General features: G+C 39.3%; 1 protein-coding gene across 5 annotated transcripts in view; it reads left to right on the top strand.

Moving 5' to 3' along the window:
- The first annotated feature begins 16,080 nt into the window (after nucleotides 1-16,080).
- The window catches only part of LOC124292281 (probable serine carboxypeptidase CPVL), a 100,381-nt gene continuing 90,343 nt past the window's right edge, over nucleotides 16,081-26,118 (top strand). For 4 of the 5 annotated variants that reach the window (XM_046729346.1, XM_046729342.1, XM_046729347.1 and 1 more), the window contains exons 1-2: nucleotides 16,081-16,283; nucleotides 18,282-18,454. In XM_046729346.1, coding sequence (XP_046585302.1) covers nucleotides 18,283-18,454 — 172 coding nt within the window. In that variant the 5' untranslated portion in view covers nucleotides 16,081-16,283; nucleotide 18,282. The remainder of the gene's footprint in view (nucleotides 16,284-18,281; nucleotides 18,455-26,118) is intronic. The other variant, XM_046729344.1, reaches the window with a different exon arrangement.

Genomic DNA, 26,118 nt, shown 5'->3' with positions numbered 1-26,118 from the left:
CCGCACCGGGAGTCCTAGGAAGGGGTGCCAAACCGTGAATACCATGAGCAAGCGCCGAGCCAAGACCAACATTAGTGAGTGCCAAACCGGGAATCCTGGGAGGAAGCGCCGAACTGGGAGCACCATAAGGAAGCGTCGAACCAGATGCAAGCGTCAAACCAGGACCACTGGGAGGAAACGCAAAACCATGAAGCGCCGAACCCGGAGTAAACACCGAACCAGGAATACCAGGGTTAAGCGCCGAACCAGGAGGAAGCGCCGAACCGGGAAAACAAGGGTTAAGCGCCGAACCAGGAGGAAGCGCCGAACCGGGAATACCAGGGGTAAGCGTTGCACCGGGAGGAAGCGCCAAACTGATAGTAAGCGCCGAATCCATCCAAAGCGCCACACTGGAAGAGAGCGGTGCTCTGAGTAGCCATGTGGGATCCGTGACAAGCGACGCTCTGCCCGTATATAACTGTCCTAATGAGAGCGTCACTCCCGAGGTAAGCGCCGCTCTGGTTGAAAGCGCCGCACTGACTGTAACCGTCACTTGTGATGTAATAGTATGAGTAGTCGCCACCTCCGACCCATTAAGGCGTTGAGTCACATTTACCAACAAGGATGGCCGTGGTTGTATGTCAGATGTAGACAAAACAACAATACGTGGAGGTGACGAATCTTCCAAAGTAATAGGACTAGACGAATGGGGTCTGAACAGTTGAAGCACATTCTCGCTCAGATAAGAGTCCGATGACTCGTCCAGAAAATCTTCTTTAGGAGATTTGGATTTAGAACGTATTGCAGATTTTATTCGGCGATCTAATTTAGAACACTTCGGCTCCGATGGACCTTCCGATGGATTCCTCCGATCTCTTTCTGCCTTGCGCCTGCTAGCTACCTGACGATACTCTGAGAATGCATCATCGTCCAGGTTAGCACATAAACTACAACGTTTAGACCAATCGCATCGTTCATGGCAATCCACGCAAGAGTTATGAGGGTCCGCTGCCGAATAGTTACTATTGCATCTATCACAATGTTTGCGTTTCTTTGAAGCGTGACGATTTGCTTTCCCCATAGTAGAAAACACAAACAAAAAAACTCTCTTAACCACAACACACGTCCACACAGCGTGGCAACAAGAAAGAGAATGACAAGTAGAGGTGGTCATGTGATCGTTTAGGTGAGCCGCACGCTTTGATGGATGATTGACAGGCATTGATGTCGGGGTGAAGGCAGAGGTCAGGGTGGGTCAGAGGCCACAACTTAGCTGACAGCACGTTTCCACACATGGTCGTAGAAGAGAGAGATGGTGCATACCGTGAGATAGGATAAGTTTAAAAAATATATATTAAAGCTCTCAAAGGGTTCAAGATTACTTAATGACAAGTGTATTTCTAAAAATGACAAACTTGAGATTTGTACTAAATGGGAAATGATATTCAATGATTGTGAATTTGATTGGCACAAAATTTTCAACTTCTATTGACATGTATTGAAAGATGTTAAAGGTCACATGCAACGTAAAACACAACTTTGCAGATTCTGATACCTTTCGGTATGGACTTACCGAAACAAAGCGTCAAAAATGCAAATTCAACTTATAAAGTTGAAAAATAACGCGATGAAAAAAACCCCGCAAAATCGGAGTTCAAACGTTTCACTTATTTTCCCCCGACTTTTCGGGGGAAAACGGGTTTCAACAGCTGGGCTGCGCTCATAGCAAGTGCGCAGTGAAATAGGTTCGCGCAGCTTGGAAGCGGGTTGTCCGGTGAATACTCGGTGAAGGCTTTGGTGTGAGCTATTATTCTAATGTTTTGTTGATATCTCACAGGCGCGAGCTTTTTATATGTTATGACAGTAAATTAAATGTTTATATAATTTCACCACACATTCTTCTTACCGAGTCACTTTCTCAGTTCGATACTTAAAAGCAATGTCATTATTTAGCGTTGACAGAATTTCTAACTGTGATATAGATATGTCGTTGTCACAGACAAAACTCAATGTCTTGTTTTATTGACACCTGTGTGTCTGCCTGCCTGTCTGCTAATGACAATATTTAATACACAGCTGTTATCACTGACCACATGCAATTTGAACTTAAAGAACCACTAAACTTTGTTTTTTGTTACTCTTTTAACCATTACATATGAAAGATTTGTGGTTAGTCTTATGCGGAACACCAAATTTATTCTTTAAAAACTTGTGGTTAATTAATACTGAGCGAAAAAAGGTCGATTTAAGTCAATTAAAGGTCGAAATGAGTAGTTTTAATGACGGGGTTTCATTTATAACGATGCCAGTTAGTGATTTATGTATTTGTACCCCCTAGGGTTTATGTGACCTTTAACACCAATCAGGCTATACACCATAAACAAAATGCATTGATTTATGGCCCGAGTTCAGTCTCTGTCACATTATGTAATTACACAGACAGGCAGGTGTGATAGTTGAACACTTGACATGTTATGATGTCTGTTGATTGCAAAATGTTATACACAAACAATGAGCATGTATTTACAAAACCCAACATCTCTACATATACACACACAATAAGCCGTGAGGGCATACGCAAATGAACCAGCCGTTACACTTGAGTGCACACCCACCCGCTCTGACTGGGTTCGGTATCCCGGCTGCTTCGTTTCTTGGGAAGTAAACCGAAGTACACAATATTGCACTTTTGATTTGCGATTGTACGCTTATAATTTTGTTTATATGTTTTTTCATAACCAGCAATGTATATTATATGTCATGAATAAGTGATAATTGTGTTTTAATTATGTTTGATTTTTTGGTTGCATGTGACCTTTAAACTTCTTTATTTTCAATACACATTTCTGCAAATAGTTATTTATACTAAAATATAATTATTCAAAATGAACCTGACTGACAATGATTTGTCTACCGTTAGTTTGCAATGATGTTTCTGAGAGCATTTGTTGTGCTTATTAGGACTGTTGTGAAAGCATAAAATTCTGGAATGATCTCGAAATCAATTAATAATTATTTACCATGAAAAATAAACATTACAAAATATTTGATTTGGTTTGGTACATTACATAATGATGTATTACTAAATCAAATCATTATCTCTGCCAAAAATTCAATTCCAAAATTCATTAAATATAAAATGGCATCAAAAGAGATATTTTCTGTTCAAAACTTTATTTTCAAGGGAAACAATGAAATTGATAAATTCAGTCTTAAGTCTTAAATGGAATTCACTCATGCCAATATTCAGCAACAAATTATAATTACATCTTTACACCTTTTCTGTGTTTGTTGTTACTGTATACCTTTGACTATGGGAACAAATAAAAAAATACATAAAAAAACATGGGAATGTTAAGATACAATATGAATACACTTTGTCAAACTGATTTTAAATCATAGCTTTTGTGCAAAGAGTAACAAGAGGGCACAGAAATCTTCATTCTTTTCCGTTTCAATGGTGCATTAAATCACCAGAAGTGTAAACATAAGAGAACATACCGTTAATCCTAAAGCATTTGAGCACAAGTTACATAATAATGACTAAACCGAAATCTTTCACTCACTCCCTACTCTTAAAGCTTTCAATACCTTGTAATGCCATGAATTAGAAATGGTACCCTGGTACTTTTCAGTGACTGAGTTTTGCATTTGACAGCAAAGACTGAAATCATAAATTCCTAATAATAATAATCATAATAATGTAGCATTCATCAGTCCTTTAATGTTTGTATGATGCTGCACCTTTCTTTTTAATTGACTCTGCATTATAACTAACATCCCAGTCTACTCCAGCTGTACCATAAACTAGTTACCAAGACTGACTACCTCCTGGTCACCTGACTCAACATAGGGATTTTTTCCTGGGGATCTATTTTCACCTATAGATCCAGCACTGTTGTATGACATGGGATAACAGATGTGCCCAATTGCCTAATTAAATGCTAAATCTAAAAATTCAACAGTGCCCCTGCATACAGTTCAGATTGCTCCTCTTCACAGCAAGAATAGGCATCAACTGAATTCCGAGCTTTTCCTCAACAAAGTGTTGATCTGGACTGGGGGGCAACCGAACATGGGATGGTATGGTGAACAACATGTAAACATATGAAGTTATTTATACACACAAACATTTGTTTTTAATGCCATAATATAAATAATAACTGCATCCATGTGTTGATGTTTTCTGAGTAACCATGAAGGGGTGCACAAAATAGACACAGATGTTGATTTAACTTAAAAATGCCTTATTTGACAATTGAGGTTAACATGTAACATCAAAACAGAAAAGTCTAACTACAGTATATAACACTGCCAAAAAGAAGCATACCTGTTAAGGTGTCATGACAGAAAGATGTGAACTGTCAAATACATTGATTCACTCAATGGCAAAATAACAAATACATCTTCAGCCATGCATGTGCAAATGAAACTAGCAAAATATCTCTATAATCCTAACAAAAGTGGGGTCAATTGTCTGATTGTGACTATGGCATACAGTGTTCATGAATTACTACCAGTTTTGGTGGTACCAACGGTTCACAAAAAAGCTGAGCCTATATTGCCTGACCAGTGAGTGGGAACCTGCAAGTCCAATACATCTGTTCTGTGTTTGTGGCTCTGCCCTAACGTTGATATGTTCCAACTTACACCAACAATATTTTCCTTCATATCAAGCATCAGGAAGATGCCTTTACATCTGTGACCTTAACCATGGACATGACCTTTATAGATTATTATTTCAGATCCCATATATATTATTTGTTATTTATCTTCCCTGATATTAGGGATGGTGAGTTAAGACTTATGACAATTATTGTTCCCATTTCAATGCATAATTGGTAGTGTTGGGGAATTGGTTAAAATTGATCATTGGTCCATTACAACCGATCAGTCATCGAAAATAATTGGTTAGGATCATTTATCAAATGTTCCTGTTACCTTTGTTAATGCACAAAATAATTTACAAAAAAAAACATGTAGTTCTTTGGGTTTTGGGTTAAATTGCACAAAATGCATTTTCATACTTCACATATTTAAAGGATGGCTAGTATGTGAGGAACATAAATTTCCAGGAGTCTTTAAAGGTCACATAAACCCTAGGGGGTACAAATACATAAATCACTAACTGGCATCGTTATAAATGAAACCCCGTCATTAAAACTACTCATTTCGACCTTTAATTGACTTAAATCGACCTTTTTGACAACAGTGCACAATTCTCACCCGCGAACGAAATTTCAACCAATCAGAGCGGCGCGCCTCTGTGACATCATATGAGGAATAGCTTTGAGAGCCGATGCAGAATTCATCTACATTTTAGGGGGTAAATTATCGTGTTTACAGGCTTGTATAAACCTGAAATCGTGACAATTGTTGTGGAAAATGAAAGCTATATGTTCTCACAATCTACTGTCATTTAATTTTGTGTCCTGCTTTGCCTAGTTTCCGAGTTACAACTTGTTTTCATAGACGATTCTGTCAAAATCGCTTGGTGTCGTTAGGCCCTATTTGTATAATGACTGATCCAAATTGATCCCATTTCTGTGTTGTTTTACCTCGATATTTAATCATGTCATGTAAAAATCTGTTTGTATTCTCAAAACAGTGTCGGCCCATAAGTTTTCACATGCAATACAGCAATTAATACTCCCTCGTTGTAACCCGTGTTAGGTGGTATAAACCTACACATGTTATTTGTCATCATTCACTTGATGGTCAGTTAATGAATTTATAACAGGTATAATTAGTGGTAACACACTTAGATTACCCGACAAAGGTTCCCATTTGGCATTTCTTGTGTCTGGAGTAAATATTCAACATTATAAACATCGATCAAAGGATTAACAGATAACACGCTGATTGATTAATTACTTTTATCTTACACAGCGGAATTGTCAAAAGGTAGTGTTTATGTATGTAGATTTACTAATCTATACTGAATACACTCTGTTGTGTCGGTGTCTGCGTAAAAACAACGTCCTTCTTTCAAAGGATTAACCGGCAATACATTGATTGATTGCCCATTATTGGCTAACTAAATTACTGTTTTTTAAAGAAAGGCGGACATTATGCAATTAGTTGCCAGGTGTGCTATCTTGGGTGACCAATGAGACTATACACCAATACCTGAAAAGATTTATCACTTTTTTGTATATTAAACTGTTCAAAGACACATCATTTGGAACAGTTTTGTGGATATTGATGGATACATTCCTCGAACAAGGTAATGGCCTGATATTGTTCCTATAACTTTAATCTGTTTTAATTTTAATATTTGCATTTTGTTTTTATTCATTTGTCGTAGCATTCAACAGAATCATTGTTCGCCGTGAAGTGTAATGAGACAGACAACATGCACTAGGGTGTGTGTGCGAATTATGATTCACATTGGCAAACTATAAAATGTCTAGATATTACAGTTCTGTTATAAATTCACTATAAGTATCAGCAGATCGTCTGCTTTTTATTTAGTTTCAAAATGCATACAAGTGTGATAATAAACTAATTAGGATTATAAGACCAAATATAAAGACGCACATTGACTAGTATCTACATACTGGTGAGTGGACATTAACCATGGGAATTGGCAAGAAATTTATCGCGCAGTAATGTGACTTCGACCCCCACCTCGCTTCCGTGGAAGGAATCGTTATGTTATAAGTTGTGTCATGCAAAATCCGTTTGGTTATGATTCCAATACATATTTAACAATGAGTAGAAAGTAGTCTTGATTTTCTAACTTGATGAAAACAAACTATAATCTCATTAATTCTAACAGATTTTTTTATTTTTAAAATTGGCGGCGCCCTGTCGGGAACATCCGCCAGTCTGAGGATAAATGGTATTTAGGTTTGTTTTCACCGAGTTACAAAATCAAAACTACTTTCTACTGGTAGTAAAATATTCATTTTATTGATGGCCAATAGGATTTTGCATGACATAGCGTATATCATAACAATTTCTCTCGTGGCAGCGAGGTGGGTGTCAATATAATACTACTTACAATATTATTGTTACTTCGACCACAACCTCACTTCCGAGGAAGAAATCGTTATGTTACAAGTTTTGTCATAGAAAATCTTTATGGTCATCAATCATATGCATATTTTACTACGACTAGTAAGTAGTTTTGATTCTTTAACTTCCGTGAAGCGATCTGAACACAAGTAAGATATCGTTTCAGGCTTCCACAACGCTCGCTTCGCACTCACAAACATAACCCATTTAGCACGAACTGCAGGGTCCTGTGGAAATCTGTGCATGCGGACACCATCGCCCGACCCCTAGGAGCAATTGACGACAAAGCAACGATTCGGCATGTCGTCGTTGATGTCGAGAAATCATCAAAATGATGAGCGTGCTACACATTTTCTATACAACTAACTGAAAATCGTTCCTCATATGACGTCACTGCAGTGCTCTGGCGACAGAGTTACGTAACCTGTCTGTGGTTTCGTTGGCGGGCGAGAGGGAAGCAGGCGACTTTTTGGCCACTTTCAATCGCTCGGTATTAATTAACCACAAGTTTTTAAAGAATAAATTTGGTGTTCCGCATAAGACTAACCACAAATCTTTCATATGTAATGGTTAAAAGAGTAACAAAAAACAAAGTTTAGTGGTTCTTTAAGATAAATTCAATCATGACTTGGAACAAGCTTGTATTGCTTATGAAATGTAAATATAATGACTCAGACAAACCAACCTTGTGAACAAATATTGTTAATGCAAACAAGTGTTCCAAAACTGCTTGTGTTTGATTATTAGAAAACATTTTCGATTGCTTGGTCATTTAGTCACTGCGACCAATCTTCGATTATTTCAATTAATCAGACCACCACTAATAATTGGTTGACTGCTCACTTAAACTCAGAGCCTTGGTCACATTGTGGCCATGGTATTCTTGGATTTCCCCATCCATACTCAAGGTAGATCCTATGTAGTTGATCCACAAAGTCAATGGTATGTTGCCCAACTGGTGTTTTCTATATCAGGTTTCAAATTTGCTTCATTAGGAAATTTAGGATAACAATTGCCTGTCACCCTGCTTATCAATAAACTCCTGTACTGATCCCTAAGAATTTTTCAGCATAATACCGGTTTATCAATGTTCTTATATTTTCAGAATTTCGGATCCTGAACCCAACAAACGCTGTGTAAATTTGTGGATATGACATTATGAAGTCCAGACTGAGGAATCACTATTTTCCTGTCCCCATCAATAATTTCCAGTCTGTATTTTCCATGGACAGGGTTGTGGATTTCTTTCAAAGGTAAATCAAACTTCTTCATTTCTTACAAAAATGATAAAACTTGACAGTCTTACTTTTCTGGGGAATGTCACCTCCTTCAAGTTTTAATCTAAGGCAGTCTTGATGTCATTTGAAATAACACCAATGCTTCTATTTCTTGAAGGTTGTGCCTGAAATACATCAAAATCCATCATTAGGTTCAATTGTACCTCATATGGTTGTTTCTGTTTTATCTCACATTATGTGATTAATGTTAATAATGTTATATAATTTATTGAGTCATCTTACAAAAGTTATTAACAAATGTATACAATACAAAAGGTGCACACAAGGACCCTCTTTATTCAATCTGGAGTGTTATTCCACACAAAAAATGAAAAGAATAAGACAAACCAAACTGAGGTAAAACATATTTTAATGTGGTTGCCTCATCAGCATTAAGATTACTCTTTAGAGTTTATTTGGGTAAACATACTGACAGTATGGTACAATGAACATATCACTGCACAATAGATTATAACATAATAAACACATATGAAACACATAAACAGTCACTGAACACTATATTAATGCACACCATTATTAACATACCATATCAAGATGTAATCACACCCAAATAGTTCAGCTGCTGCCCATTCTTAATATGTGGCTGATTATGAATTAGGGCAAATGAGACACTAACATGACTAACAATTATCTTCAAACTAAGAAACAAAGGCTAGGTTCTGTACGTACTGTTAGGATGGATTACTTGTTGAAGTGGTAGTACATCTCAGTGATGTATTAATGGTAATCATAATAATTATAAAGCCTTTTAAAATGGAAAAGAAACATATATTATCCAAGTCCTTCAAATCCATTAAATCCCTTCTTCAATATACATAATAATTGTCAAAACATATCACATTTATACAAGTTGTACACATGAAACCATGTTATATCCAAGATTACACTTTTCAGTCCCATCCAGGATTTGAACTGACTCTCTCCACCAAATCGCCAACATACAAAGTCAGTGATCTAGCCAACTCAGCTGTGAACATAATTATATTGTCAGACTTTCACCACACCTAGTCAAATACATCCAAAATAGCCTTTGGTCCAAAATGTGTTTTACATGCTCTAACATTGAACAGAGTAAATGACATGGCAACTAAATAATATTTCACATGTGGTAGTCTCCAAAGCAGTTTGCAAAAGAAAATTATTTAGGTGATAAACAGCTGGTGTTTCCTTTTCATATATTTTGCTGTAATCTTCAGGTTATTATAAATATGAAATATGAAATGGATACTTACATGCACTTACATGTTGCATGAAATATCACTAAACTAACTCAACTAAGTCAATAATGCCTTGTCTTCCTATGTGATGTTTATATGTGTATTTATGACCCTTCTGCAGCTGCCCTTAAACGTACAGAAAGGTCTTAATGTTGAAAAAAATGGAGACATCTGCACTAGGCAAATCTGTGATTTATGTACTGTATGTGTACATGTGAGTGAGAGAGTGAATTTAGTTTTATGCCGCATTTAGCAATATTCCAGCAATATCACGGCAGGGGACACCAGAAATGGGCTTCATCCATGTGGGGAATCGAACCTGGGAAGCGAACACTTTAACCAGTGGGCTACCCCATGCCCTGTATATGTACATGTCACTTAAAAAATATGTCACTTAAATTTTTTTTAAAAGAATTGGATGAAGCTTCAATACTTTTCCCTGTCCAACATGTCTATATGGCACAAGATACAGAGAGATTTGTTACACTGAAAGACCTGTAAGAGATAAATAATGTCTATTTCATTAATGTTTTGCAAAATGTATTTCTGCATTAATAAAGAATGTTTTATAATCATACAGATACCAAGGGAGTTTATTCATTTGTCACAAAAAAAGAGTGTCATGGGATAATTTCACGCAATATCATATTTCGAATGACAGAAAATCTTTAAACCTCAAAACTAGTAACTATGCAACTTCCTGTTCATTAATGGTCAGTTGTTTGCCTTCCTCTGCTGACATCATCAAATCATAGCAGAGTCTGCTACATTAATAGAATATGGTTTTAATACTCATGACCTGATGTGATTGAGATAGTTTAAAACTGTTTCAACACACACTCCTGCATTGTTTATATTGTAAACAAACAACTGTCCAGGATTGATAAACCATTTATGAGAGGGCTAACACCAGTGTCTGATCTTTAATTTATCCCCAAAGTCATTTGTGTAAGCATCTTTCAAGTAGGCTGGTGATCTAAGTGGAGAGGAATCAGAAACATTGTTCAAAGTTAGAAAGCACAGAATTCAGGCCAGAAATTGGCCAGGGTCACATTAAACAGCTTTAAAGTCCTGACATATGTAAGGCTGAATAATGAATTTTGCCAGAATGTATAAAGTAAGGGGTTGGAATATGCCTAGCAATGTGAAACACTGACCAAAGAACCCTACTGCCTGTTAAAGCCAAGAAATTGAAATTGAAACAGATGAAAGCTCTTTGAGACCACAGCATGAAACGAAATTACACATGAGTCTATCAATTCATCAAGCTAAGACTTTGAAATACTTTCATGAAATAAAAAAAATTCACTGCTTGCTGTTTTGAGAATGCTAGACTTGCCAATTTCATTTATGAAAAACAAAATGAAAAAAATCCAGATAACTTATGAAGTTTATTAGTAACCCTGCCCAAAAGTGATTATTATTCATCAGAAATATCTAATGGATGAGGTTGAGAGAGTTATGGAATTTGAGATACAGCCTTCACTGGACTGGGGCACTTAAATGTACTGTATGTACCTACATGTTCAAGTACCACAACTTGTTCAAGGTGGTAGAGGATATCAAGGTGAAAGGAGGGTGCACACACTGCCAACATCAGACCGACTTGTTGAAACACAACATTGGATGTGAAGGCTTCTGATTCTGCTGTATGTGCAAAGATACACCTCCCCAGTCACCATCAGTCATTCTCCAAGCTGATAATAGTGTCAAGATCATATTAAATGTTCAATCATAAAGACCATAACAGCCATGAGACAGTTTTTGAGAAACTAAATAATTGTTTGAAAGTCATGAGAGAAAAAAGTTTATTCATATGTAAAAAGGGTGTAACAGAAAGAATGGATCATATGCAACACTGTTTACCTAAAATAAGAGGGTTTTGTGACATATTGTGCCATCAGCAGTGAACACATTTCATACTCACAATACTCGTATCATATGACTTTACACACAGACCCAAATTGTGTCAGTGGTGACTTTATCCTAATTTGTTGTCAATTCATCGGTTTCAACAAATTTAGAAGCCAGGTAACCATTACCATGTGGGCTCTTGTCACTGTTAGACCACGAATCGAGGCTACATTCAAATCAAGGCCACTAAAACAATCCATTCAACTCAAGACGCCCTAGCTTCACTCCCTTAAATTAGTCTCTATAACAATGCCAACTTGTATCCATGGTGAAACATAAATAGGAAAGCATATATACATGTAATGTATGAATTACTAAAATGTCCTCTCACCTTTACATGTTGCACAAAATCAAATGTTTTCCCATTAACTTCCAAAGCAACATTAAAAACAACCAGGCTGTTAACAGCCAATACATGTAGTACATATAGCCTCAGACCACTTTACTATCTACAGTGACATGCCATGGCCAGAGCACCATAATTAATATCTGTCCTAGGCTGTCCTGTGGCATGCTGACCAACCTACTTCTTCTCACTTACCCAGCAAAATATCGGTCTGGATCGAGCATTTCAATTTTGCTGTATCCACTGTCAACAACGGTCACCGGAATTTTCGAGCTGAAATACACTAAACAGCCTTGAACTTGGAGTCAAATCATGAAAGGCTGGAGTCAACAGCATGTGCAGATTGAGGACAAAAACAAATGGCAATAAAGTACAATGTCTGATCTTTCATTTAAGCTGTCACAAGTCACCCTGAATAAATTAGCACAGACAAATCAGTGCATTTAAACAAGGCACTACATTCTCCTATTTTCCTTCCGGGTCATGGTAAAACTTAGAGGGAATACAGGAGGGTGAAAAGCGCCGACCCCAGTTTCGCATTAAAATGTAACCTACTTGAAAATATCTCTGCACACATTCTGCAGAAGCCATCGGGTTAAAAAGAAGCAACTACACATTGAAAAAATATGGTTAGTTTTAATTACTGGATGAACGCACATTTTAACAACATAAAATCATCCAATCACTGCTGTCATTGGATTCAGTCAGCACTGAAGGCTCTCTACGATGCTTTAAAATAAAAAGGCACAGCAAAAACAACATGCATTTCATTTCCTACCAGTCCCCTGGGGTGCTTGGGGCTGGATGAAGCTGTGCTGGGCAGCTGGCAGAACCTCTGTGGTGCACACTGACTGTCCGCCTTGATGCGCCGAGGAAGTGGCCCAGCTTGGCTGAAATGGGAGAGACAGTGAATGAAATTTTCAGTCTAGAGGGGGTTGTACATGGTCAAAGGGATCAGGTGGGGCCTCTGCACCAGCCAAAAACAGCCAAGAGGGTGCAGGGAGGGGCCCAGACATCATTGTGCATTTAAGGTTTTTCTGTGCACTTAAGAACTGCTATAGGAAACCTTAAGTGCACAGAAAAGCCTTAAATGCACAATGGACCTCTTTAAAAAAGGCACAGCAAAAACAACATGCATTTCATTTCCTACCAGTCCCCTGGGGTGCTTGGGGCTGGATGAAGCTCTCCTGGGCAGCTGGCAGAACCTCTGTGGTGCACACTGACTGTCCGCCTTGACGCGCCGAGGAAGTGGCCCAGCTTGGCTGAAATGGGAGAGAGAGTGAATGACATTTTCAGTCTAGAGGGGTTGTACATGGTCAAAGGGATCAGGTTCAAAGGGGTGTTGAAAATGCCATGAACATGATTTTATATTAATTACTTTAGAGGGAAGTTAAGTTGAAAATAATTGAAAGTGATTTTAACTGCCAATCAGTAAACTCAGTAAGACTTGCCAAAGTACCAAAACACCCTGGCAGTATGGTATCTTTGGAGGGATATACTTGGCCAGACATTTAAACTGGCCGAGGTGTTGACATGGTGTTTCTTTTTTTATCCTTGATATATTTATCTGCACCTTCACACCAGAAACTAGTAATTTTACCATTTGGAGGGATTCCTCAGATACTTCAGATACACGACCCAAATTCCAGAAATATGCTAGGTTACCCTGGGATATAAATCTCAAATATTTTTTTCAAAGTTTGTAGTGCCCTGATAGCCATGGAAAAGTAGCATTACTTTGGCCTGCCTGGGTAACCTTTCCTTCCTTCATTAGACGCCCTATTAGAGCTGACGCTATTGAAATACGTGGAGATAGTTTAATTAGATCTGGCAATATGTACGTACATATGTATTGTATAAGTATTTAGTTGGTTGACAAGAGATGTTATTGTGTTTGGTTGGAGAGTTATGATAAGTCAGGACTGAGCAATGACAATATTGACATGTCAATGTTTCCATCGCAACGCTAGGTACCGTGGTTGTTCTCGAGGAGGCTTTCTCGCTTGAACTCCTTCACCGTGGGAAGTTGCGTCGCAAAACTTCAATACAGCACATTATATTGAATAAACGGCACGTATACTTCATGTTTACATATACCTCATATGCATATTGAAGCTGTCACATTGTATAAGGCAATAACAGACGAAGAAGCATTGGTCAACTCCCTCTATTAGTTCCGCGGAAGATATACTGTGCCGTGTATGTGACGTAGTGACATAAGCTCCGCCCACTCGTGAATATTCATGATTTCTGTGCACTTAAGACCATAGTTGTATATTATTGTATGGTTTCTATATAATTCTATGTTCCACAATGGAGTATGGTGCTGCTATATGAGGTGATTATAGGTTTTCTTTCATACTGCAGTGCATAATAGAGCAGTGAGCTTCTATTTATCATCACGTAAGTTTGCACCGACTAATGCTGTGATTAGGGATATGGGTTGGGCCATCTTGTATTTTACAGTGGTGTAGCGTTGTTAGATTTTACAGGCGTTTAAATGTAACATAGGACAGGATAGGACAACGGCTAGGATTTTTAACTGGGGTAATAGCCATGCCTTTAATAGTAAGAGAAAGTGGAATGTTAGAATTCACAATAAAACTTTCGATTTGGATTTATCTCACTTTGCTAAAGTTTCTTTTAATCATCATTTTCAGTTTGTTGTTTCTGATGTTAAACGGGTAATGATGGATAGGTTTATTGTTCAGTGGAGACAGGAAATGTCACAGCCTTTTAGTCCTACGGGTATAGGGGGAATAAGTTAAGATTGTATTGTAATTTTAATGTTGCACACTATGTAGAATTTCCCACCCCGGGTAACACAGAAGAGCTGTAGCTAATTTTAGATGTGATGTGGCCCGGTTCGGGTTGAGACTGGCCGGTATGACGGCACTAATGGCACAATGAGAGAGTTTGTATATATCGTAAGGATAAGGTGGAAGATGAGTGCCATGTTTTACTGAAATGTCCATTGTATATGAATGAGTGAGTGAATGAGTTTAGTTTTACGCCGCACTCAGCAATATTCCAGCTATATGGCGGCGTATATGAATGAATGGTCTATTTTAATTAACAAATGTAATGATGATCGTGATAATTCTAATGGTTTAAATGACAATCAAAAGTTATATTTTATCTTATCCAGCCCTAATGTATGTTTCATTGCTGCCAAGATCTGCCATTTTATTCTTTCTAAGCGTAAGTCTTATGTGTATGCATAAGCGTAGGTACATAATACCTAATTCAGCTTTATATTGTAATTGTTTATAAATATTCATTTATCATAACATTTATCGTTTTATATAATAGTATTTTATCTTTGTGTACATTTTACAGAGCTTAATATTGCAATTTTTTAATGAATCTATTTTATGTTGAGGTGAGACGTTAATAAACAGTCTGTCTGTCTGTCTGTCTGGGTTACAACAAGGCATTAGTATAGTTATCGCTGCATTGCATGCAATTTGTATTCCCTTATTTAATACAATGGGATCGACGCTGTTTTGAGGATATAAACTTCATTGTTGCATAAGAAATACACATTAGCATTTGCTGTGAACTAAAGTTTCAAACTGTATATACCTATTTACCTAAGCAAATTTTCAGATTTTTCTAGGAATGGCAGTCACGCGTACGTCAATTACGGATTTAAAAAATGTGTGTTTTTAATATCCTAAGTAAATAGACATAGTGTCGTTACATGACATATGATTACACGTCGAGGTAAATACCACAGAAATAAAGTCTAACTGGATCAGTCATAATACCATCCACGCATCCGAAAATGCGAAAATGGGAACCTTTATTACAACATGACTAGAACTAGACTAGACCTACTGCAGTACCGGGGATATTTTCAAACAACGTCATCTGATGGGCACCCACCGTTCTTATTGACTCATTGGTTAGGTTGAAGAAACTCTTACAGGGTGGATAGTTGCCCAGTCCACGTGTCCGTCACGGTCGAGGGACCCCCTGGTAGCTAAGATTAGATTAGATTGTTGGCGCGAAACAGGAATGAACGCTCCTTTAGATCTGAAATAATTATATTTGTTAACATGGACGCGTGCGATTATTTTGTGAATTTCTTTAGATCGTCTGTATATTTTAAGCGATTCTGCGACAAGATGATAATCAGTCACACATAAGGCTTTAGCCTGGTCCCATTAACGCCTAAAGGCCTTTCATAACCGCGTTCGTGGTACTTCAGATTTTCGTCACAAATTTAGTTGATGCATTTTCTGAAGAACCCGTAGTGGGCCCCAACAAGGAAACAAGGGCGTATAACTCGTACCGGCTTTGATGATAAACTTTGCTGGATGTTAGTGTTTACAACCTGCCTTTCGAATCTGTGAGAAGTGCACATGATTATAACATGTGACTATCACATGACCAATAACCGGGAAAGTTACTCATGAGACTGTAGTCCTGTAGTGTACTGCCTCCTGTTTGGGGATTCTAGAAACAATCACTCTTCAGCTCTATAGTACTGTTTGACAAAATCAGGTTGGTGTTGTTTTCTTTTTGAGAGTTGGTAGAATAGATCTGGTACTTGGGGACAAGCCGTCGCTGTTGTGTTAAAGTCAGTGATCGCGTGATGATTGCAGTGAGCATAGGCGGATCCAGAAAGGGGAGAGAGATCACATGCAGGGGCACTTACTTTGTACATAAATTTGGGAGGTGGTCATTCACATTGTACATGCTTCTCCATAAAAGTCATCATCATGGCCGTGATAATAGATGTTTTCTCACAACTAACTGTAACAGTTATGGCCGTTCCGATTTTCTCATGCCATTCGTGAAATAATACATATATTTTATTATACAGTAACCTGGAATAATTGATTGTGTGACTATTTGACTTTGAGTGTTTCTTTTACAGTAGATTGATAGGGAATGAAGCAATGTAATGACTTGTGAACTTGAACTTGCTATTATATACGGTAGGTCATGGGACATCTCCCAACTAAGTTAAACATATTTTTATAGGGTTCATAACTTTATCTTTGATATTTCCCTTATATGTTACTTACCATGAATACATTTTTTTTTTGCTGTCCTTTATTGTTGCCAAATACCGTGGGGAAAAAATACCGGAATTGTAATTGACTGTAACTGCATGTGTGACGCTAATGTATTGGCGATAACTGTTCGCTAGCCAGTACAGTGCCGTGAACTCCTTTAACATGGCGGTCTACGTGATTGACCGCCATACCAAGTTGCTAAATGTGATGTCATTATAGTCAAATAGTGGTCTGAAAATTAAACTGAAAATAAGTGCACAGAGCAGAGATGATTTGACATTGGCCTGTCATATTTTACAAAGATCCATTCCAAACTCACTTCATGAAAATTATTTATGCTACACTGAAATAACATGTAAGTCAATGGAAACTACGTCAAGTGGCTCAGTATAGTGTTTATGTATGTAGATTTACTAACACACGGAATACACCCACATTCTGTCATAAAGTGCATGTGTGAAAACAGCATCCTTCCTTCAAAGGAATATCCGCCAATACTTTGATTGATTGCTCATTTCTGTCTAACTAAATTACTTTTTTAGGCACCTAATCGCCAGCACACCTGACTCTGAGGATGTGGGCTCGAATCCCGGATGGGACTCAACCCAACAAAAGTAACATATGTTACATGTGACCATTTTCTAAATGGCATTGTGCATTTAGTTTGGAACTGTGCCAATCTATACTTATCAGAGGGGTACATTAAGTCCGTGGTCTAGACTACCAGTTGTCTGACTTCCATTTTTTGTGGAAGTCATGATGGCTGAGCGGGTTAGGCAGCTGACTTTGTGTACTGGCAATTAGGTGCTGACTCTGAGGGTGTGGGTTCGAATCCCGGATGGGACTAAACCCAACAAAAGTACTAGAATCTGTACTTTACTGAGAAAGTGTAATCCCAAATATAACATATGTTACATTGATGGATACATTCCTCGAATAAGGTAATAGCCTGATATTTTTAATCGTTTTTAATTTTAATATTTTTATTTTTATTCATATGTTGTTGCATTGAACAGAATTATTCCATTTCATTCTTTTTTGCAACAACCAGTTATTATTGATATTTTCGTAATCATTATCATTAGTTTTATATTCATGTATACACAGCTGTTATGAATATGATATAGAATCTGTCTGCATGCAGCACCATATCGTTATGGAAGGAATAACGTTCGTTCCCTGCCACATTTTGGTGGACAGGGTTAACACTGATTAAATATTCATAGCTAATTTATTTTCATACTGCTTTTAGATATACATGTATTGGTTTAATTAACAGAAATAACATTATGTAATCTTATTAATTTAAGTAGCTGGAACAATAAAAACTCTTACCTGTGATTACTTCACAGTTTGAGAGGGCAATGAAATGCGTCAGAGGAACTTGTGTTCTTCATGACATGCATATATACACAATTGGTTTTGACTGGTTAAAGTGTGTTGGGTTTTTGAGTAACTACGTGCTGCTTCTACATTCTAGGATGTTAACAAGCCTGTTTGTCCTGACTGTGTGCTTCCATCAGACTACGCATGGACATGGTGCCTTCAGGAAGATGTTTCCTGAAAAATACCCAGAAATGCTCCGAAATGGTGTTGATCCTGGAGAACCCCTTTTCTTGACGCCTTACCTTGAGAGGGGCGATATCCAGAAGGGTAAGACAGCAATACACATTTCTGAACTTCCTATCTAGAGAGTGGTGGTCACGAGTGGCCGTATGCATATGTCGGGCGTAGATTCTAGTCCGGGCGTAAGTAAAATGTGCACCCGGGCGTAACGATAAACCAGTATGCATATCTTAGATGTTGCTTAAGTTACACCAGGCGTAGCGCTCCATCTTTACGCCACCTACCCAGCAGGCATAAGCCAGGCGTAGCCTGTAATGGCGGCAGTTGTATACTGATATTGCAGACGGCAGTTCTACAGAAACAGTATATTTAGAGACGGGTCAAACCCTTAAGAAATATACAACGACCTTGATCTGTACAGAAGATTTAGATTCAGGACAACTGACATTTTCAAGATAGTGAATACAATCAGAGGTGATATTGATAATATTTCCCAACCAAAACGAACTCGTAGCACTGAAAGACACACATAGCAGGATTTCCTGGTGTAGTAGGATGTGCCGCGAAATTGTTTCGCACCTTTTTCTGGTGGTTTAAAAACGTTCGAAAATCTAAAAATAGCACACTGCGCCTGGATGTAAGTCGGGCATAGTAATGCCTTGGCTTAACCGACGTTGTGCATGACGTGTAAGAGCAGGGCGCGCTGCTAAGCCCGACGTAGTGTGTTATGCCTGACGTTAGCTATGCCCGGTCTGTGCATACGGGCACAGAATGTTAAGATGATAATATACTATTGCTCACCCCTATCTAGAGAGTGGTGTTAGCCAGAATGGTAAGATGGTATTGTAATTGTCCTGACTCCCAACCAAGAGAGAGCTCCAGGTTACAGGAGCAGTCACATGGAAGACACAGGGCTGACTTGAGTGACATCCACTCACTTGAAATATTGTGGTAAAAGTGAAATACATCTGATGGACTGTACTGTGACAGTGATCAGGGCTTATTGTTACACCTTGACTTTGATCTCGGACAATTTGATCTTAGTGTCTCTCAATAGCTTGATGAACTTTGAACTTGATTGTTAGTCAACCACAATGGGGTGTCAGTATCGACCAGGGGTCATTTGGCTGCTCACTTACAGTAAGTGCTGCCAAGTCACTTGGATGGCCTTAATCTCTCAAGATGCTGCAACAGGAGCAATTGGAATAATCTATGATTTTAGAGGCACTATGAATTGTTAAAGAAGGCATTAATTTGTTATATTTTCAGAATTCCCTCCACACCAACACCCCTAATCAAATTTTCCTGTACACAAACACCCCTCAACAAATTTACCTGTCCAGAAACACCCTTACACAAATTTTCCTGTACACAAACACCCCTAATCAAATTTACCTGTCCAGAAACACCCTTACACAAATTTTCCTGTACACAAACACCCCTAAACAAATTTACCTGTCCAGAAACACCCTTACACAAATTTTCCTGTACACAAACACCCCTAAGCTAATTTACCTGTACACAAACACCCCCTCCAATTTACCTGAACACAAACACCCCTGAACAAATTTACCTGAACACAAACACCCCTAAACATAGTTACCTTACACAAACACCTCGAAACAAATTTACCTGTACACAAACACCCCTAAACAAATTTACCTGTACACAAACACCCCTAAACAAATTTACCTGTACACAAACACCCCTAAACAAACTTACCTTACACAAACACCCCTCAACAAATTTACCTGTCCAGAAACACCCTTACACAAATTTTCCTGTACACAAACACCCCTAATCAAATTTTTCTGTACACAAACACCCCTAAACAAATTTACCTGTACACAAACACCCCTAAGCTAATTTACCTGTACACAAACCCCCCAATTTACCTGAACACAAACACCCCTGAACAAATTTACCTGAACACAAACACCCCTAAACATAGTTACCTTACACAAACACCCCTAAACAAATTTACCTGTACACAAACACCCCTAAACAAATTTACCTGTACACAAACACCCCTAAACAAATTTACCTGTACACAAACACCCCTAAACAATTTACCTTACACAAACACCCCAAAACAAATTTACCTGAACACAAACACCCCTAAACAAATTTACCTGTACACAAACACCCCTAAACAAATGTACCTGAACACAAACACACCTAAGCAAATTTAACTGAACACAAACACCCCTAAACATAGTTACCTTACACAAACACCCTCAAACAAATTTACCTGAACACAAACACCCTCAACAAATTTACCTTACACAAACACCCCTAAACATATTTACCTTACACAAACACCCCTAAGCAAATTTACCTTACACAAACACCCCTAAACAAATTTACCTGTACACAAACACCCCTAAACAAATTTACCTGTACACAAACACCCCTAAACAATTTACCTTACACAAACACCTCAAAACAAATTTACCTGAACACAAGCACCCCTAAACAAATGTACCTTACACAAACACCCCTAAACAAATTTAACTGAACACAAACACCCCTAATCAAATCTACCTTACACAAACACCGAAGACCTATTTACCTGAAAACAAACACCCCTGAACATATTTGCCTGACACAAACATCCCTAAGCAAATTTACCTTACACAAACACCACTAAACAAATTTACCTTACACAAACACCCCTAAACAAATTTACCTGTACACAAGCACCCCTAAACTAATTAACTTGCACACAAACAACCCTAAAACACAAACACCCATAAACAAATTTACCTGCACACAAACACCCCTAAACAAATTTACCTGTACAGAAACACCCCTAAACAAAGTTACCTTACACAAACACCCCTAATCAAATTTACCTGTACACAAACACCCCTAAACAACTTTACTTGCACACAAACAACCCTAAAACACAAACAACCCTAAGCAAATTTACCTTACACAAACACCCCTAAACAAATGTACCTTACACAAACATCCCTAAACACCTTTTCTTGCACACAAACAACCCTAAAACACAAACACCCACACACAAATTTACCTGCACACAAACACCCCTAAACAAATTTACCTGTACAGAAACACCCTTACACAAATTTACCTGAACACAAACACCCCTGAACAAATTTACCTCAACACAAACACACCTAAGCAAATTTAACTGAACACAAACACCCTCAAACAAATTTACCTGAACGCAAACACCCTAAACAAATTTACCTTTTACACAAACACCCCTAAACATATTTACCTTTGCACAAACACCCCTAAGCAAATTTACCTTTTACACAAACACCCTCTAAACAAACTTCATTTCGTTATTTTCTTTCATTTATATTCCTAATCCATCTTTCCTTGTCCATTCCTATTTTCATTTTCTCGTTATTCCATTTACCCTTCATCTTCCTTTCCGTTCATTTTCCCATTTCCTCAGTTACCTTCCCTCTTTCATTCTTTCCATTTTCCGTTATTTCTTTTCATATTTCCTTTTCCGTTATATTTCATTCATTTCCTTCCTTATATTTCAGTTCTTTCAAGTTATTTTCATTTCAGTTATTTTCCGTTGGCTCCGTCCTGGCTCATTTCCTGTTCATTCCTTCCATTTCCGTTATTTTGCAGTGTGCTGTCTGGTTCACTGTGTTCGGTCCTGGGTTATCCGTTGGCTCGTTATGTGTGTCTTCTGGATCCATTTCTTCACCTCCATTTCCCATTTTCGGGCTCCGTTATTTCCTGTTTTCCTTTCGTCTTCCGTTGTTTCATTTTCCGCTCCGTTATTCCGCTCATCCATATTTTCCATTCGTTATTCAACTGTTTCATTTCGTGTTTCCTATTTCCGTTATTTCCGTCTTACCCTGGGCTCTCATTCCTTTCTTTGGTTTCCTTTTCATTTTTCAAGTTATTCATTTAATCCATTCTGTCCATTTCTTTTTCTTCGGCTCAGTTATCGTTTCCGGCTCGTCTTCCTAAGCTCCGTTATGTGTCTCCATTTCCTTCCTCCGTTATGTGCCTGGTTGTGGCTGTCCTGGGGTTATGTCTGGGTTCGGTTCGGCTCGGTTATTTTCCTTTGTGCCTGGTCTTCTTCGTCTCGTTCCTCTTTCGGGTCCTGTTCGGCTCGTCCGTTGTCCGGCCACCTCTTTCTTCTTCCGTTGGCTGGGGCTCCGTTATGTGTTGTGGGTTGGTTCGTTGGACTCGTTGTCTGGCTCGTCTACCTTGGCCAGATCAGTGTGGAGGTTCAGCTGGTTTCCTAGACCTCGTCGTCCTGGGGCCGCCTAAGACTATGTTGTGGAGCGTTACTAGGCCTGTAACAAGGGATTGTAAAAAACCTTGTCTCAGTTACGTCCAGAACACCCCTAAAACAACTGCTTGCACACAAACAGCCCTAAAACACAAAACAACCCTGGGTCGCCTAGTTTTAAGCACCCTAAACAAATGTGCCTTACACAAACACCCCTAAAACAGAGTTACTGAACACAAACACCCCTAAAACAGAGTTGCCTTTTTTCAAAACCCTCATTCAGGTTGCCTGAGAGACAAACCCCTAAAACAGATGTGCCCTGGACCTATAAAACCCACCCTAAGCATGTTCTGCAGAGCCCTAAAACAGTCTTGCTTACAAGCCACCCTGGGACAGGTTGACTGGACACAAACCTTGGGCAAGGTTGCCTGTGCGCCAGGCGCCCCTAGGCAGTTTGCCTGTGCGCAGAGCCTTTCAGGTTGCCTGTTGCACCGGTGCCCTCCATTGTTTCCTTCCTCTTTCCTTTCATTCCATTCCATTTCTTCCGTTATCCATTCCTTCCTTTCCTTTCCATTTCTTCCTTTCATTCCATCTTCCATTTCTATTTATTTCATTCCATTCCATTTATCCTTTCTTTCACTATTTTCCTAATCCTTTCCTTTTCCTGTTTCCTTTCCATTCATTTCATTCCTTCCTACCATATTTCCATTCCTTTATATTTTCATTTCCTTTCATTATTTATTTTCCTTTCCTTTCCTTATCCATTTATATCCATCTTTATCCATTCTTTCATTTCCATTCCTGATTCATTTCCGTTCCTTTCCTCTCTCATTCCTTCTCATTATTTCCATTCCATCTTCATTCTGTTTCCTTTCCATTACTCCATTTCTTTCTTTCCATTACTCCTTCTCATCTTCATTTCCTTCCATCCTTCTTCATTCCATCTTCCTCTTCGTTTCATCATTCCTGTTTCCTCATTTCTCGTTATTTTCTTCCTTCCGTTATTTATCCTTCCTGCTTTCATTTCCTTTCATTATTTCCTTCCGTTCATTCCATTCCTCCTTTCCATTCCATTCCTTTCTTTTCTTCCTTTCCATTCTTCCCCTAAGTCTTTTCCTTCCGTCTTCCTTCCTTCTCATTCCTTTCCTTCCATTTCCTTCCATTTCCGTTATCTCCTTTCATCTTCATTTCCTTTCATCTTCATTCTCCGTTATCCATTTCATTCTCCGTTATTTCATTTCGTTCATTCCTCCCTCATTCTTCCATTTCATCCTTCCTTGTTTCCATTTATATTTTCCTCCGTTATTCATATTTCGTTATGTGTTATTTATATTTCAGTTCTGGTTCCTTCTGGTTATGTGTGGTTATTCCTCCTTCCTGGTTGTGTTCTCCCTCCGTTCCTGGTCGGGTTGTCCGGCTCGTTGGCTGGGGTGTGTCTGGGGTTTCCTGTGTTTCGGCTGTTCATTCCGGCTCGTCTTCGTGTCTTCCGGCCTCGTCTACCTTGTCTTGTCTTGGCTCGGTTGGCTCGTCTTCCTCTCGTCTGTCCGGTCCTGTCCATTCTTTTCAGTTCCTCGTGTGCCTTCCTGGGGTTACCTGGGTTTCTGGGTTTGTGGGTTATGGGGCTCGGCCTCAGATGTGCCTGGACCTGGGCCTAAGGCATGTTCGTGCACAGACACCCCTAGATCAGTGCCATGCACAGACGCCCTGGGACAGTTGGCTGGACGGTGCCCTAGGAATGGGTTGCCTGTGCGTGGGGCGCCTGGGTTGCCTGTTGCACACCCTGATGGTTTGCCTGTGCCTGGGGCCGCCCTAAGACAGTTTGCGGACTTAAGGAATGGTGGGTTGGACACAGACACCCCTGGGTGGTTGCTGTGCCCCTAGACAGATGTGCCTGGACAAGGCAAGGTTGGCTGGTTCGGGGCCTGGGTTACCTGTGCCTTAGGCGCCTCAGTGGGTTGCCATGATGCACAAGGCCCTGGGGCAGGTTGCCTGTGCACAAGGCACCCTCGTGGTTGCCTTACACGGGCGCCCCAGGGCAGGTTGCCTGGACACAGACACCCCTAAGATAGTTTACCTGTTGCACAAGAGCCTAAACAGATGTGCCTGGACAAAGGGCCACCTAAGAAGTAGGTTGGCTGGTTCCTGGAAGCGCCTAAACATGTTGTAGCCACAGACACCCCTAAATAGGTTGCAGCCACAGGCCGCCCTGGAATAGGCCCTGGAGTGGGCTTGCAGCCTGGGCCGCCTGTGTTTGCTTGTGCACAGGCGCCCGGCCAGCAAGGTTGCGCGCCGGTGCTGGGAGCCGCCCTGGAGCAGGTTGCCTTGTTGCCTGGGCGCGTAAACAGTTTGCGTGCACCAGGCCTTTCGTGGGTTGAAGCTGGGACCTTTCCATTCCTTCTTTCCATTCCATTCCCTTCCTTCCTTCCATTCCATTTATATTTATCCATCCTTTATCCATTTCATTCTTCCTTTCCTTTCTTTTCATTTCTTCCATTTCCATTCTTCCATTTCCATTCATTCCATTTCTTCCATTCCTTCTTTCCCTCCATCTTCCTGTTTCCATTATTCTTTCCATCTTTCATTCCTTCCCTCTTCATTTCCTTCATCCTTTCATTCTTCTTCCTTTCTTTCTTCCTTTCTTTCCTTCCTATTCATTTTCATTTCCATTCCTTTCGTTATTTCCATTCCATTGTTTCCTTCTCCATTTTTCATTTCCTTCACTCATCCTTCAGATTCTATGGGCTCATTTCCATCCACCCTTTCATCCTTTCATTCTTCCTCATCCATTTTCCTTTCCTATTTATCTTCCTTTCCTTCCTCCGTTTCATTCCATTTCCTTATCTTCATTCTTCCTTACTAAGTTATCAAGTTATTCCATTTCCTAAATTCATTTCCTAAATTTTGTTTCATTTATAGTTATTTTCCTAAGTTATTTCTGTTTCCATTCTGGCTCCGTGTGTTCTTTGTGTTCTTCATGTTCGGGATCCATTTCTTTTCCTTCGTCTTCGGTCTCGTGTGCCTGTCTTCCGGTCCTCCGTGTGTGTTACCTGTGTGATTCCGTGGTTTCTCGGTTGTCCATGTCTGTGTTCCTTCTTCAGTTTCGTCTGGGCTGTGGGTCTCGTTCCTCAGTGTCTGTCTTGTGTTCCTCCGTTATGTTGGTTGGGCTCGTGTTTCCTGTCTTCCTTCTGTTGTGTGTTGGCTGGGTTATTTCCTGTGTTAGTTCTCCGTTCAGTTATTCCTGGGTTTCGGTCAGTTATTTCTGGGGTCCTTGTGTCTCGGGTCCTGTGTTCTCGGTCCTTCCTGTCTGGGGTTGGGATCCGTTTCCTGTGTCCTTTCCTTCCTGGGTCCATGGGGTGGTTGTCTGGTCATGTGTGTGTCCTCTCCTTTTCCTTGGGGTGGGATGGTTGGCTGGCTGGGTCCATTATCTGTTTGTTATATCCTTTTGTTCATTCTTCCGTGTGTATGGATTCCTCTTTATGTCCTGTCCATTCTGTGTTCGTGTGTCTCCATTTGTTCCTTA

The sequence above is a fragment of the Haliotis rubra genome, unplaced genomic scaffold (assembly GCF_003918875.1).
Source record: "Haliotis rubra isolate DU_JTF1 unplaced genomic scaffold, ASM391887v1 Scf511, whole genome shotgun sequence".
NCBI classification, from domain to species: Eukaryota; Metazoa; Mollusca; class Gastropoda; order Lepetellida; family Haliotidae; genus Haliotis; species Haliotis rubra.
The sequence above is the reverse complement of the archived record's forward strand: the minus strand, read 5'-3'. Positions and strand labels throughout refer to the sequence as shown.